The sequence below is a fragment of the Rhinatrema bivittatum genome, chromosome 3, assembly GCF_901001135.1.
Source record: "Rhinatrema bivittatum chromosome 3, aRhiBiv1.1, whole genome shotgun sequence".
Classification (NCBI taxonomy): domain Eukaryota; kingdom Metazoa; phylum Chordata; class Amphibia; order Gymnophiona; family Rhinatrematidae; genus Rhinatrema; species Rhinatrema bivittatum.
In genome coordinates this window covers 447,673,379-447,688,956 of record NC_042617.1, presented here as the reverse complement: position 1 = coordinate 447,688,956, position 15,578 = coordinate 447,673,379, and the positions used below count along the sequence as shown (strand labels likewise).

The window sequence follows — 15,578 nt, the reverse complement described above, 5'->3', positions numbered from 1 at the left end:
TAAGTGATTCCCTGACGAAGAATTCATTTTCGAAACATTGCAGTGTCGGGATGGTTACACTAACAGCCCGAAGTCTCTACTAACCACGATCTTGGCGTTACAACAGAGAGCATTATTCAACAAATCTGGTAAAACAAGTTTTGTATACCAGCACACACCTGCTCAATTTGGTAAAACGAGTGTAGTGTGTATCAGCACATACCTGACCAACAATTCTGGGGTAACCAATGATTATAATACATCCAATACCTATGTTGGTAGGGATGGAACAAAAGTAGCCCGATAGGCACTTGTAGCCCTATGAAGGCACTATATGAGGTTTTCCCCAGAAGTCCTCCACACAATCTTCACCCATACTTGTGCTAGATTTTTTTCCTATGTATTGATATTTTTCAAGTATCTAGCAGTTTTGGATCATTTGTTGTGAGTATATATGCACTGAGATTTCATTTTGGAATCCTGGTTCATTCTTTACCCCACAAATTTTGCACTTGCGAAGCATGTATGGCAAGAGATTTTTGTGGCAGAAGATACCCTCTTATAAGGTTGCCGAGAGAGCCGCAGTTTGTGACCGCTGCCCGAGGACTGTTAAAGCAATGGATGGGGTAAAGCTGGAAGGAGATTTAAAAAAAACCAAAAAACCCAGGTAGCTGCAAAGAAAGGATCATGGCACCATAGAGCAATAGAACTCAGCTCCGATTGAGCAGGAAGCCCAAAAGAGCAAGAGGAAAATGCTGTGCCTATAAGAAAAATAAACACTGGCAGTGAAGATGTAATGCCTTGCAGAGTGGGAACAGGCTGCCTATCATCTGACCAGTATAGGAAAGATTTGGCTTACAAAGGTGGAAAAGAGCTACTTTGAGAAGCATCCTTGTCATTAACACATGGGTGAATGAATAAGATATGCAGTGAACCATGCAAAGATGTGCAAGATAGACTTCACATATGCTTACAACAGCAATCCATCATACTGGTTTAAAGTGTAGAAACAATACATTTTTGCACTGTAAGCCATTTTTTTTTGGCATTTTTCAACAAAGAGAGCCACATGGTAAAGTGCTCCAGATCTATGCATAGGCGTGATTTGTTCTCCATTGTTTAAAAATATTTTTTACTACTTCCAAGTATTTAAAAAAAAAAAAAATAGGCAGCATCAAAGTTAAATACATTTCTTTTCTATGCATCCTCTTTTAAAATCATGAGTGCCAATTGCCTCCTGCTTGATATAAAACTCTTTAACCACGTCTTGACTATGATTACAAGTTGTTTTTTCACTTGAGCCGCACTCTACAAAGTGCTCATTATCTTACGGCCAAAACATAAGCAAGTTTATTGTTTGCACTGTTAGTTTGCTGAGGGTGTACATGCCTACAACAGTCCTGTACGTGCATAGCTACCTTGTAATAGTCGTACAGCAGTCCCAGGGCAGCGGCACTGTCTTCGTCTCCATTGATGCTCATCATGGCTTTGGTGGCTGCAGTAAGAGGGTTTTCAAGGAAAGACTTCCAGGCTTCATCCTCACTGGTGTAGGGACGCCTCTGGGGGTAATGCGCCTCATTCTGAAGAACCAACACTGGTCTTTTGCTTTAAATTAATAATGAAATAAGAATGAAGTCTTGCATTGAAATGCTTTGAACCTAACACACAAACACGTAAAAGACTGCATCTGCTCTCTCCTACAAACTTCTGGTACCTAAAGTTTATCTATCAGGTTGTGTTGTGCAAATATTATCTTTTCAGTTGCTCTGGAAAGTCAATACATCTTAGGCAGATATCATCAAATACAAATCTTAACAAAATTTGCAAGCTAAGTACAATATTCAATCTGGAACAAAAAGCACTACATTTTAGATACACAATAACTTCAGATTAATAACGTCAATATAATTTGGCCAATTTTGTTATTATATAATCCGTAGGCCGCGCACACATGAGCACTAGATTTTAAAAGCCGTGCACGCATGTACGGGTGACGCGCACAGGGGGGGGGGAATTTTAGTAAATTACATGCGGTGACGAAATCAGGCCTTCCCCGGTTCCCTCCCAGTCCACTCCAATTAAGCAGCGGACTGGGAGGGAACTTCCCTATCCCCCTCCCTCTTCCCTTCTCCTCCCCACCCCCTTAACCCATCCCAGAAACTTACATTTTGTTTGTCTCACTACTTACTGTTCCCCTGGAGCAGAAGTAGATTGGCCGGCGCACGCTTCCCTGGGATGACAGCGGCTAATGGCCCTTGTTCAGGCTGACCTCCGCCCCGCCCCACCCCCTTTTCAGGGCCCGGCAAATTGGGCGTGTATCGTCACTTAACATGCGTGGCTGGGTCCTTCTGAAAATGTGCGCAGCGCGCGCAGGGTCCAGCCACGTGCGTACGTTACAATATTTGCACTTCCCCCAATTTTAAAAACTGACTAAAATTTCCACATAAAAAAATCACTTTCAAAGGGGCCAGCGTAAACCTTTCCCACTGGGTGCTATGGTGTTTGCCTTCTAAAATCTTCCTTGGCAAAAACTTCCCACCCCACCCATGTATACTATCTCTCCTATGTTCATTTAAATCAAGGTCTTCTCACATTCATATCTTTAGTTTCTCTCCCTTTTGAACTTATTTAGTCACACCTCCTACAATTTCACTTGCATGCCAACTACTTTTTACCTGCATGCAAAATCTTTTCCGCAGGCCTACCTCTCATTTTCTCAAACACATTGCACACATCCATGTGAATATGTATTCCCAAGACTGTAGGCATATTAGCTACATTAGTATGCATGAATCATCGATAGTGTCAATGCATAACACTTAGAAGCATTACTATAAATCACATAAATAGTATATATTCATGTGTCCAGCATACAACCACCTGCACAAATATTCACTCATACCCCTCCCTAATACCACATATACAGCTTCAGTTACAAATTCACACTCAGATGTTCCGGTAAATACACATCACAACACTAAACACAACACTATATCCTTAGTTACTTTCTGTAGGGTGAAGAAAGTGGGCTGTGGCTAGATCATCCTGCCCCTTGTGGATTCATGCTGCTGGGACAGTTGGGGTTTCTGTCTCTCCTCAACCTGGTGCTGCTTTGACAATAATCATCCAGGAACACCAGTTGAAGGAAAAGGATCAACCTGGCAATTTTATTTTTTAAGTATTTTGATGGCATTAAGTTTGTTAAAAACTATATATACTGTGTATGTGTGTGTGTGTGTGTGTGTGTGTGTGTGTGTGCATGTATATATATATATATATAATTCCTACTTTTTTTTTTTTAATATGTAGACTTTGGATATCCATTTTTTGTAGCTGTAATCAATAGATATTTGGCTTTTGATCTAAGCCTTCACAAACTAAAAGGGTCATTTATCAAGTCGGGATATTTTGTTACAGGAGGGGCAAAATATTGCAGGGGCATTCATGTGATATTTCACCCCTCCAATGAGAAAATATCATGGTGGCATCCCTGCGATTTCTTTTCTCTTGGAAAAATATCATGGGAAGTGGAAGAAAAACAAGCAATGGTGGCCTCCTTTGCCTGGGGCTGCCATTGTCTTATAGGGCCACATGCCTCAAAACACCCCCTCCTAATTATGTAACATACCTCCCCCACAGAGTGCCTCCTAGCTGTGGACCAGTCAACACCATGTTCTAAAACGGCGCCAACTGGCCTTTGCCTCTGTAGGAAAATGGCATCAACCGGCCTGAGCTAGGGGGAACTCCAGGCTGCCACTGGACCACCAGGGATGTCTTACTACTACTACTTCTACTTAACATTTTTATAGTGCTACTCGATGTACACAGCAATGTACATTGGAGGGACCGAGGGCAAGGGGGTTCAAGGCTCCCCTAGACCACCAGGATCAATTTTCAAGGAAAGGGGGTTGGGGAGGGCTACTAAACACTAGGGATCTTTTTCTAAGGAGGAGGAGTTGAACTGACGGGGGGGGAGTATTTTATTCAAAGGGGAAGGGTTTGGAGAAGGGGCGGAGCATCATTGTGTGATTATTTTTTACTTTTTTTTTTTTTTTTTAATACTTTTGGGCCACTGGGTGGCTTTGACAAGCAGTGGGTGGCAGGTGGTGGGTCTACCAAGACCCGCAAGGGGCATTTTTAAACACTGGGCAGGTTGTTTTTCAGGCTGCATGGCCCTTAATATTTTGCCACATGAGCATCAGGACATGCACTAGCATCCTGACGCTCCCACAGGAAATATCTATACTTCCTCGATTTGCGTTAAAATAACATAGCTTCCTTTCTTTTTGGCAAGCTGTGTTATTTTATTAGCATAGGATTACCTATGCATTAGCTGCTATACAGGCATCAGTACATTTTATGTATTCAAATGTATGCAAAGCAGCTAATTTCAATAGGGGTAGATTTTTGAAGAAAACATGTGATATGGGTATATCACATGATAAACAGCATTTATCATACTATAAATGTTGTTTACTAGAGATGTGAATCGTGTCCTCGATCGTCTTAACGATCGATTTCGGCTGGGAGGGGGAGGGAATCGTATTGTTGCCGTTTGGGTGTGTAAAGTATCGTGAAAATCGTTAAAATCGTGAGCCGGCACACTAAAACCCCCTAAAACCCACCCCGACCCTTAAAATTAAATCCCCCACCCTCCCGAACCCCCCCCAAATGCCTTAAATTACCTGGGGGTCCAGCGGCACACTAAAACACGGCACACTAAAACCCACCCCGACCCTTTAAATTAAATCCCCCACCCTCCCGAACCCCCCCCCAAATGCCTTAAATTACCTGGGGGTCCGTAGCCTTAAATTACCTCCGTAGCGGCGGTCCGTAGCTAAATCGGGGGAAGGGAGAGAGCAGGAAAAGCGGCACACTAAATCGTGTAGTCTTCAGCCGGCGCCATTTTGCAAAATGGCCGCCGCAAAATGGCGGCGGCCATAGACCAAAACGATTCGATGCAGGAGGTCGTTCCGGACCCCCGCTGGACTTTTGGCAAGTCTTGTGGGGGTCAGGAGGCCCCCCCAAGCTGGCCAAAAGTTCCTGGGGGTCCAGCGGGGGTCCGTGAGCGATTTCCTGCCGCGAATCGTTTTCCATACGGAAAATGGCGCCGGCAGGAGATCGACTGCAGGAGGTCGTTCAGCGAGGGTTCCGGACCCCAGCTGAACGACCTCCTGCAGTCGATCTCCTGCCGGCGCCATTTTCCGTACGGAAAACGATTCGCGGCAGGAAATCGCTCACGGACCCCCGCTGGACCCCCAGGAACTTTTGGCCAGCTTGGGGGGGCCTCCTGACCCCCACAAGACTTGCCAAAAGTCCAGCGGGGGTCCGGAACGACCTCCTGCGTCGAATCATTTTGGTCTATGGCCGTCGCCATTTTGCGGCGGCCATTTTGCAAAATGGCGCCGGCTGAAGACTACACGATTTAGTGTGCCACTTTTCCTGCTCTCTCCCTTCCCCCGATTTAGCTACGGACCGCCGCTACGGAGGTAATTTAAGGCTACGGACCCCCAGGTAATTTAAGGCATTGGGGGGGGGGGGATTTAATTTAAAGGGCCGGGTGGGTTTTAGGGGGTTTTAGTGTGCCGTGTTTTAGTGTGCCGCTGGACCCTCAGGTAATTTAAGGCATTTGGGGGGGGTTCGGGAGGGTGGGGGATTTAATTTAAAGGGTCGGGGGTGGGTTTTAGGGTGTTTTAGTGTGCCGGTTTTCCTGCCCTCCCCCTTCCCCCGATTTACGATTTTTTGACGATAAATCGGGGGAATTGGTATTGTATCGTGGCCCTAACGATTTTTGACGATTTAAAATATATCGGACGATATTTTAAATCGTCAAAAAACGATTCACATCCCTATTACATGAGTTATACCCTTATAGCAGCTGAATAAATATATCTCTAACATTGACTATTCTCTATTAATTATTTTATTATTATTTTTGCCTGGCAGTTTCCTCCTGTCATTTTGTGCTTCCAGTTCAATCAGAACTGGCCACTATTAGGACTAAGGCACCATATGCCCTTCATATGCTACCAACTGGTTGTCCTTATCCTATTCATAAACTCCCTCCTGTCTAGCTAAGGTATTACAATGACCATCTTTGGCCAGAGGGCACAGACTGTGGCTCCTAATACGCACACCTACATGGGCAGGAGGTGTTGCTGTTGTGCAATGGCTAGGAGTCCCCTCACCAAGGTGCTCTTCTACATGCTGCCTCTCCAGCATCCCTAACTAGTTGGAGCAGCAGAAACTGGGTTTGGAAATCAAACTCAGATCTCCTACAGAGCAGTCGGCTTTTGAACATATGCATTTGAGTCAGTGTGGTGATTAAAGCATGGGCAAGTGCTTAGTTTCACCTGACAAATTTAGAGAATGCTCTGCCCAATCCCAGATGTTACTGATGTTAAGAGAACAACCTGGCATATTTATAAAGGTATACTGAGGTTCATCTATGTAGTATGCCAGAGGATGTGGTTAGTGCAGTTAGTGTAGCTGGGTTCAAAAAAGTTTTGGATAAGTTCTTGGAGGAGAAGTCCATTAATGGCTATTAATCAATTTTACTTAGGGAATAACCACTGCTATTAATTGCATCAGTAGCATGGGATCTTCTTAGTATTTGGGTAATTGCCAGGTTCTTGTGGCCTGGTTTTGGCCTCTGTTGGAAACAGGATGCTGGGCTTGATGGACCCTTGGTCTGACCCAGTATGGCAATTTCTTATGTTCTTATGTAATTAAGATGATAATGTATTATGCAAATAGATTCGGGGCTGACCTTTAAAAGTTTGTAAATAGATTTATCTTCTTGCTACTTAGCTATAAACTCACTTTTCCTAAATTTTACTGTATCTTAAAAAAAAGCCTTGCTCAATCTTTGTGGTATATTTTAACATCATAAAAGCCTGCATTTAAGTACTAGTGTATTTAAGGAATGTGGCCCAAAGGGACAATATATCAATAAGGCGCTGCTGTTTTCTGGTACAAGCAGAATGCTCATCCTGCAAGTACTCAGGAAAATCTGTAATGATTTATTTCACAACACTTCATTGTGTCATAGTATGGAACCAAAGCTGTGACATCCATTTTGAAATAACATTTTCAGTGAACCAAATCTACTTTTAATAAGGTAAATTTTAGTTAAGGAATATCTAATTGCTCAGATGCATAATAGAAGACAGAGTTAACTTTGATATTATATTTTCAACTTTTTCAGTGTATACATATATGTTGCAAAACACATATCAATAACAATTGTTTCATTTTTAAAAAATGTTTTTTGAATGATTGCAAAGAGTTAATAAAAACACAGATCCAAGGCACATCCCCATGCCTATAAACATTCAGTGCAAAATTAATGAAGAACTGTGTGAGCTGTCATAATACACAAAAGAAAAGAAGAAAATGTACATTACAACTTATGTAAAATTGAGAGGTACTGTACCATGTTTCAGACTGATAACCAAAGTGAAAAATAAGAAAAGAACTGATCAGGTAAAATGCTTTTTAAAAATTGCCCTCCCTGACCCATCTCGGCATGGATACTTTTAACCTGGAAAATTTTCAAAGGGAAATTACATTGCTTTGAGAACTGGTGCAAAATCTGTGGGGAAAAGAACCCATGAACTTTGCAGCTGCCTACACAATTTTGAAAATTGCCTCCTATAAGTAATAAAATAAAAGCTTAACTGAGTCCTATAGCAGGTGTTTATATTGTGTTTGTTACACACATACAAACAAATAGTTCAAATGAATATTCAGCTATCCTCCCTTCCTTCTTAGATGCTATTTGGGAATGCATACTAATAAAAATGACAAAAATCACTATATGCACTTCATGGAGAATCTAAGGAAATGTCTAAATGGGACACTGCAGAAAGTAAGCAAACACACCAGACTGATCCAGGAAAAGGTTAAAAACTACAGGTGTTTGTGAGACTCCCTTCCATTGCAACACACCCACTTAAAATGCACAAATGCCCCCAGGCAATCTGCCTTCTTTAAAGAGGCTAGTGGAGCCTGAATTATCTCTGAGAACTATGAACAAAGTGTAGATTTTGGCAGAGATTCAATTCCAGAAGAGAACTATAGAGTCTTTTAAGGATGTTACCTAGCCAGTAAAAATGTGTGCATTTCTGGTTCAAATTAAATGAAATTTAGTAATGTCACTCTTAAGACGATTTTTACAATGATGACTTTTAAACTTCATCTTGTCTAAAATGAATATTAAGCAAACCTTCCTAAATTTCTGGGTGAGGAAAGGTGTGTACAACTACAGGTAGTTTTAGAAAAAACAAAACACTTTATTCACAAATTCTAATGTTACCTACTGAAAATTTTGGTTAGTGGGTCTCAGTGGGGTTTTTTTAATTTGAAACTATTTATTCACTTAAAAGGTTGACAGATTTCTAAATACAGTATGCAGTGTGGCTCATGTGTGTGCAGACAAGGAAGGCTGAGAGCTAAATGAAATTTAAAATCCCTATTCACTTACATATGTTTACATTCCTAACTACAAACAGTCAATATTCAGTACATAATATTCACCTTGTGATTGTTTAACAATCAAACACCCTGAATTTAAATATACAAAGAATTCCTAAAGGAACTATGCTCAAACAGGGTATCGGCATCTCTGTTCTATGTCCTTATTAATTAGCTTTTTCTTAAAATCTAAATAGTTTAATCACAGTTTTTCTAGATTAGTTTAACATTCAAGAAAAGCATGGCAAGCCTACATTATTCTATAGACACATAATAGTACAGGAATCACAACAGTTTACATTCTTCGAAACAAAAGGTGAAAGGATGTCGTTTTGGTATGGGGGGGGGGGGGAGAGACTAAAGGAAAAGTCCGATTATTACAAAGTTTAATAGTAGAAAAATCCAAAGAGCAAGACAACAAACTGACTTGGATAAGAAGCTATAATCTAGAAGCAGTTATGCTTTTATTGTTTGGAGCTCCGAAATATCCTTTGCAGCCTAGCAGCTTGGATGGACCAATCGGACTTTATTTACCATCATCTACTTAATGTACTCTCCTATCTGAATATCAGGGAGGTTTCTTATATAGCTGCAGATACATTACTTTTCGGTAATATTTTTCTGTTAAAAAAAAAATCTGATCCCTCACATAAAGTCCACATTGTTGAAACACACACACACACAGCACACACACTCTCTCTCTCTCTCTCTCGCTGCTATTAGTGCCCTGCTGCAGCCGAACTTGTAATCGGGCTGCTCCAGGCCCTCCTAGGGCGATGCCGCACCTGCCACCTGTGCCTGAGGATGCGCCGCTGCCCGAGCCCCGGCGCATCGCTTGCATCACTCGGGCGCAGCCAGGCCGGTGTCAGGAAGCGCTAACCAGGCGTCTCCGGCTTCACTCAGCATTCAGACCCGGCTCGGCCCGTGTCCTGACAGACTAGGAGGGCAGAAGAGCTCGAGCACACACACACGGACCTCCCTCTCTGTCGGTCCCTCTCGCCGCCACGGAGCGCGGGCAGTTACAACAGAAAAGAGCGGAGGGCTGAAGGGACGGGCAAGAGTCACAGAGAAAGGGCAAACCTCTCTCTACAGACTGGCACAGGACCTCCGACCACCTGCCGGCACAGCTGCCTAAGCGTGAGCGCAGCCTCCGGTACTGCACCGACAAGGGCAGCGCGAGGACCACATAGAGAGCGGGCTTACCCCCTCCCCGCCACACACTGGCCCTGTCACATTCTCCCAGCACCTGGCAGGACGACGGCCACCGGCTGTCAGCATAAAGGACTGGAGCGGGCAGCAGAGAGAGAGAGCGAGGAAGCGCCAAGGGAGAGGGGAAAAAAAAAGAGATCATCGGAGCCAGCTCGACCCCGCTGCCCGGGCCACTGAGAAAGGGAGAGAAGGCAAGCGCCGCTCCTCCGCCCGGGGACAGCAAGCAAGGACAAGTCTGGTGACATATGCATACAGGAACACATATTGACATACGTATGAAAAAATATATATATATACAAACACTACACATATATACATAGCCACCCGCTCACATACACAGAAGTGCACACATAGGGATGCACGCAGGTACCTCGCCTACCATGCGAACATCGGGGCAGTCTCCGCGCGCCCACCTCGCGCCGCACCAGCTGAGCTGCGAGTGACCGCGAGGACGAGGCACCGGCTGAACAGCAGCAGCACGGCGAGCCCCGGCACGCGCCGCTCTCGCGCTCGCACTCACTTGTCGTACTCCTGGGTCATGTCTGCCCGCGCGCCAACTGGACTTTCTAGTTGGGACAGTCAATCCGATCCGTCCGGGCCGGCAGGACAGCGCGCGCACGAGCAGTCCCGGCAGGAACGGGTTTTGTCGGCTTTTCTCGCTTTTTGAGGTAGGCACTGGTTGAGAGGCCGGTTTTGCCGCATGAACGCCTACGATTCGCCGGCGACGGGCCCCGGGGGGCGGGGCGCTGGCGGACTGGGGTTACGGCAGCGCGTCCTCATTGGACAGCACGCGGGGGCCGGGTGAGAGAACTTCGTCGCGTTCCAAATAGGATCCAGTTTCCTGGAAACAGAAGGAGGCTGTGGGACAGCTTAGTGAAAAAACTTGGATACTGATGCCATCCAGACGCCCAGTACCTACCACTCCCCTTTCCTGATCCCCCAATATTCCTGCTCCTTATTCTGGTGCCGTCCAATCTACACACCCACCGCTCCCCTAATCTGATCCCCCATTGATCATAATGCTGCTGCTACTGACAGCCAGGCTCCCAACCTTTTCCCTCACCCGATCCCCCACTGACTCTGATAACCAGACTCTCACCTTTCCCCCTCACCCAGTCCCCTTGTGATCCTGACTTTGATCTTGCTGTTAGTGGCAATCAGACTCACTCCTCCATTCCTCTGATCCCCCATTAATCCTGCTCCTTCTACTAGAAATAAAAAAGTCAACATCAACAAATAAAAACAAAAAAAAAAAAATATGTATATATAGATAAGGGGATGCCTTTTAATTGGACTACCTTAAGATATTTCTTGACTAGCTTTCGAAAGTTAATATTCTCTTCTCCAGGCCAGAATTCAAATGAGCAAAAGAAGACATTACCAGGAAATACGGAGTAGTGTGACTGCCATAAATGAAATATAAAAGGCTTTCCACTGATAATGAAGAAGAAGGGGAGCGGGAGATTTGTTGGGTGATCAGAAGTGAAAGTAAACCAGCCTAGGTCTCTGTTGAGTCCTTTTTTGTCAGTTCCAAAGTATCTGGATTGTTTAAAAGTTTCCTTTGATTATCCTGATCATAAGGTCATTTGATGCAGTGGTCTGGTTCCAAAAAGAATAGTGTTGGAACAGGGAGTAGGGCACCGCAGGGACCATGACCTCTCAAAATTTTAGCCAGAAACGTCATTGGTGGCAGGTGGGACAGAAATGTATGTCTTTTCCAGCACCCCCTCCCCCCGGCACTGCCATGATCCTCTCACTTACCCTCCCCGCCCCTAAAGAATCTGAGGATTGCAGCCTTGCATTACCTTGGACCTCTTCCTCCTTCTTGGCTGCTGGCACCTGAATGACATGATCAGGTGCTGACAGCCAAGGAGAAGGAAGTGGCTCGAGAGGCAAGACCACGATCCTTCAAAAACAGGATTGACTGGGCTGCTGCAGAGCCTGTCCTGCAGCAGGTGAAGAAAAAGCCCAGGCTGCCATGGATCCCATCCTGCAGCAGCCGAAGAAAAAGCCCAGGCTGCCATGGAGCCCGTCCTGTGGCAGCCGAAGAAAAAGCCCAGGCTGACATGGAGCCCATCCTGCGGCAGTCGAAGAAAAAGCCCAGGCTGCCATGGAACCCATCTGGAGGCAGCCGAAGAAAAAGCCCAGGCTGCCATGGAGCCCGTCCTGCGGCAGTCGAAGAAAAAGCTCAGGCTGCCATGGAACCCGTCCTGAGGCAGCCGAAGAAAAAGCCCAGGCTGCCATGGAGCCCGTCCTGCGGCAGCCGAAGAAAAAGCCTAGGCCACCATGGCAGCTGAAAATGAGGCCCTGAGATAATGCCTTCTGCCTGCATGCATGAGTGTGTGAGTGAATGCCTGCCTGCCTGTATGTATGTGTGTGCCTGCCTATGTGTGTGAGTACCTACAAGTGGTATATGAATGCCTTCTTCCCTGCCTGTCTGCGTGTATGTGTGAGAGTGCCTGCCTGCCTGTGTGTATGGGTGAGCGAATGCCTGCCTGCATGCCTGTGTGAATGTATGAGAGTACATGCCTGCCTGTCACTGGGTGTGTGTGTCTGTGTGTGCAAGTGCCTGCTTAGGTTCATGTATGTATGAGAGTGCCTGCCTTCCTGTGTGTATGTGAGAAAGTCCCTGCCTGCCTGCCCGTGTGTGAGTACCTGCGTGTGTGTAAGTGAATGCCTTCTTCCCTGTCTACCTGCGTGTATGTACGAAAGTGCCTGCCTGCGTGTGTGTGTGTGTGTGTGTGTGTGTGTGCCTGCATGTGTGTATGTACGAGAGTGCCTTCCTGCCTGCCATGTGTTTGCGGGTGTGGGCGGGGGGGGGGGGAGGGTGCCTGCCTGCATGTGTATGTGTGAGAGTGCCTTCCCGCTTGCCTGTGCGTTTTTGAGTGCTTACCTGTGTGTGGGTGAATGCCTGCCTGCCAGAGTGTATGTCTGTGTGTGTGAGAGAGCGAGCTTGTGGGGAATGTTTGAGAAAATGAAGATGGGTAAGTGTATGAGAGAGAGAGAAAAGATAGTTTGTGCAGCCCTCCCCTCCCCCAAATCCACAACATTCTTAGGGTGACTGGCCATCAAAAGATCCCAGGTTTGGAAAGCAAGAGATTTTTTAAATCTTTATTAGTTTTACTTTTAGGGTGTTATCTGATGTGTCTGCTGTTCTGAAATATTTTAATGGTTTTAGAGAGGAAATATTAAAATATTAATTATTGGATGTTCTATTTATTGGCTGTTCTGAAATATTTATTCCTTTTGTTAATATGGTTTTACTATTATGAATGATGTTTTATATTTCTAGATTTTATTTGATGTTTTATGAGAAATGGTGGTGGTGATTTTTTCCATTGTTGCACAGTTGGGCTTACTGCGGTTTCCAGTATAGCTTTTGTCTGCATATTTCTTTTTTTTATAATTTTCTCTGTATGTTGTCTGCATATTTCTGTTTCTACTTTATGGTCTCTTTTCTGTTCTCTGTATGGTGAGAGTCTGTGTTCTGCAAGCGTGAAGTATTCTGCTAGTACAGGGGTAGCCAACTGGCATCTCATGAGGTTACCATTCTAGCTTTTGTTTGCATATTTCTGGTTTTAATTTGTGATCACTTATTTTGTATCTGTTGAGGGTCTTTTTGCATGTGTGACTAAGGTGGGGTATTCTGCTAGCATGTAGTTTTATGTTTTCCTAACAGGAGGTGTATTGGTGCTCTAGGGCCCAGTGTAATATTTGCAGTGCTGCCTAATCATAGGTAGAGTTGTTGCTTTTGGAGTCTTGTTTTTGCCAGGATTTTGTATTATTGCATAATGTGCCTGGTTTTAGAGGAAATTTGTGTTTCTGTTACTTAGATGACACCAGAAATTATTTTTCTATAGTAAGGTCTAGAGAAAAATATCCTGCTCTGCCCTCATTGTTAGAGGGTTCTGTGTGTACTGGGGAGTGGTCTGTGATCACAAATAGTCACTTAGTCCTGACATTTCTATTGGTAATGCTGTTTTTGTTGTTTCCTCCTTTATCACTATGTCTGGTTTTCTAGCATCAAGCACTTAATTGATTCATGTGAAGAATGTATGTAAAATAGAATGATATTAACTGTAAAAATAAAGTAAAAAAATTGGCAGTGGGAATGTGGGCAGAGCTTGGGGTAGAGCTGGGGCGGAACTTGGTTCCTCCCCTCCCCAAGTCAAAAAGGCATTCCGCTGCCCCTGCCATAAAGTACCCCCCTACAGAGGTGTCAGCCTGGTCTTCCCTGTGGTATTTGATTTTATGTCTGTGTGAATTGTCTTGCCTTTACTGTTTGGCCTGTTTGTAGCATGCTTGTTGACATTTTCTGCACTGAATACTATACACTTCATTAGAAGAAGAATGTGAGTAGGATGCCCTTATATTGAATGCTTATCCTATGTGGATGATGGGTTCTGTGATATGTGTTGGCATAGTTTGCAGTGTGGTACATTTTAGGGGTTTTCTTCTTTTTGAATCCTGTTTGAAGTTTGTTTTAAGTGAACAAGCAGTCTTCCTGGAGATGATTTTGGGGTTGTAGCCCTTTCGTTTTAAGGATTCAGTCAGGACTTTGAGATAGTCATCCCTTTTGGGTCAGAGTATATACGGTGATGCAATATGGCTCGACTGTATTTAATGGATCTTTTTATATGTGAAGGGTGAAGGCTGGAAGCTGTGACAGTTTCCTGTAAACAGATGTTTGTAGGTACTGGATAGGCATTGTTGATAGAAACTGTGGTAACCAAAAAGTTAACTCTTTCTGTGGAGTAGTCCATTATGAATCTGATTGAAGGATGGAATGCTTTAAAGGAACTGTAAGACTTTTTTAATAGTTTGTCCTTCATCTGTCCAAATCATAAAAATGTCATCAATAGTATTTGAAAGGTCTAGTGTGATATTTATTCAAAAATGTCTTTTCCAGTTCTGCCATAAAAATGTTAACATATTGTGGTGCCATTCTGGGCCCATGATTTGTAGATAAATGTCATTATTAAAGCTGAAGTACCTGTATGACAGTTTGAATTTGATTAATTTTGTAATAGTTTCTGGTGTGTATTGGTGGTCCAGGGTCAATGTCTTTAGAAAATTGTCACATGCAGTTATGCTGACAGCCAGACACTCCTCTCTTCCCATCTCTCCCCACTAATGCTGATTCTCATCCTGCTTCTGCTGCTAGTGATAGCCAGACTCCCCTCACCTGATCTCCCTGTGACCCTGATCCTGCAGCTAAAGACAGCCTGACACCCACCTCTCCCTTTACCCAATCCCCCTGTAACCCTGATTATGCTGATAGTGACAGCCAGAGTCCCATTTCTCCCTTTACCCAATACCCCTGTGATCCTGAGCCTGCTGCTTTCAGCCCGACACCCCTTCTCTCTTCACCCCAATCCCCCTGTGACCCTGATTATGCTGGTAGTGACAGCCAGTCTTCCACCTCTCCCTTTACCAGATCCCCCTTCTCATCCTTATCCTGCTGGTAGCAACTGTAAAAGCAGATATTGCAATGTGCCCTAGCACACCAATATACCTCCTATTGGGAGGTGTAGATTGGAAAACAGAACAAACTAGACTGCTACAGATCGCTATATAGAAAATACATTCTAGCAGAATATCTCACTTTGGTCGCGAATGCGAAGAACAGACAGACCTTCACCAAATACAGAATAAGTGATCACAGAGCAGAAACAGAAATATGAAGTGGAAAAACCGAAGAATCCAGATTCTGTATGCAAGGCAACATCAGAGAAATAGAAATAGAAATACACTTCCTCTTGTGCTGTGCAAGATATAAAGATATCAGAGATGTACATTTCCCAAAGCCGGCAGAGAAAATCAAAGACTTCCTACAAAAGAATGAGGAGCAAAACCGCTATATAATCAGAGGGAGAAACAACAGCTACTGCAACAAAATATGTGCTATCCTGCCA

The 15,578-nt window shown here is 44.2% G+C and overlaps 1 protein-coding gene across 3 annotated transcripts in view; it reads right to left on the bottom strand.

Annotated features, from left to right (window-relative positions):
• Positions 1 to 10,313, bottom strand: part of GRHL1 (grainyhead like transcription factor 1) — a 188,159-nt gene extending 177,846 nt beyond the window's left edge. The window contains exons 1-2 of one of the 3 annotated variants that reach the window (XM_029595854.1): positions 10,184 to 10,313; positions 1,398 to 1,584 (exon numbers count right to left, since the gene is read on the bottom strand). In XM_029595854.1, the coding sequence (XP_029451714.1) occupies positions 1,398 to 1,584; positions 10,184 to 10,203 (207 nt within the window). In that variant the 5' untranslated portion in view covers positions 10,204 to 10,313. Of the gene's footprint in view, positions 1 to 1,397; positions 1,585 to 10,033; positions 10,162 to 10,183 lie in introns of those variants that run through there. The other 2 variants (XM_029595855.1, XM_029595857.1) reach the window with 2 other exon arrangements.
• Positions 10,314 to 15,578: the final 5,265 nt, after the last annotated feature.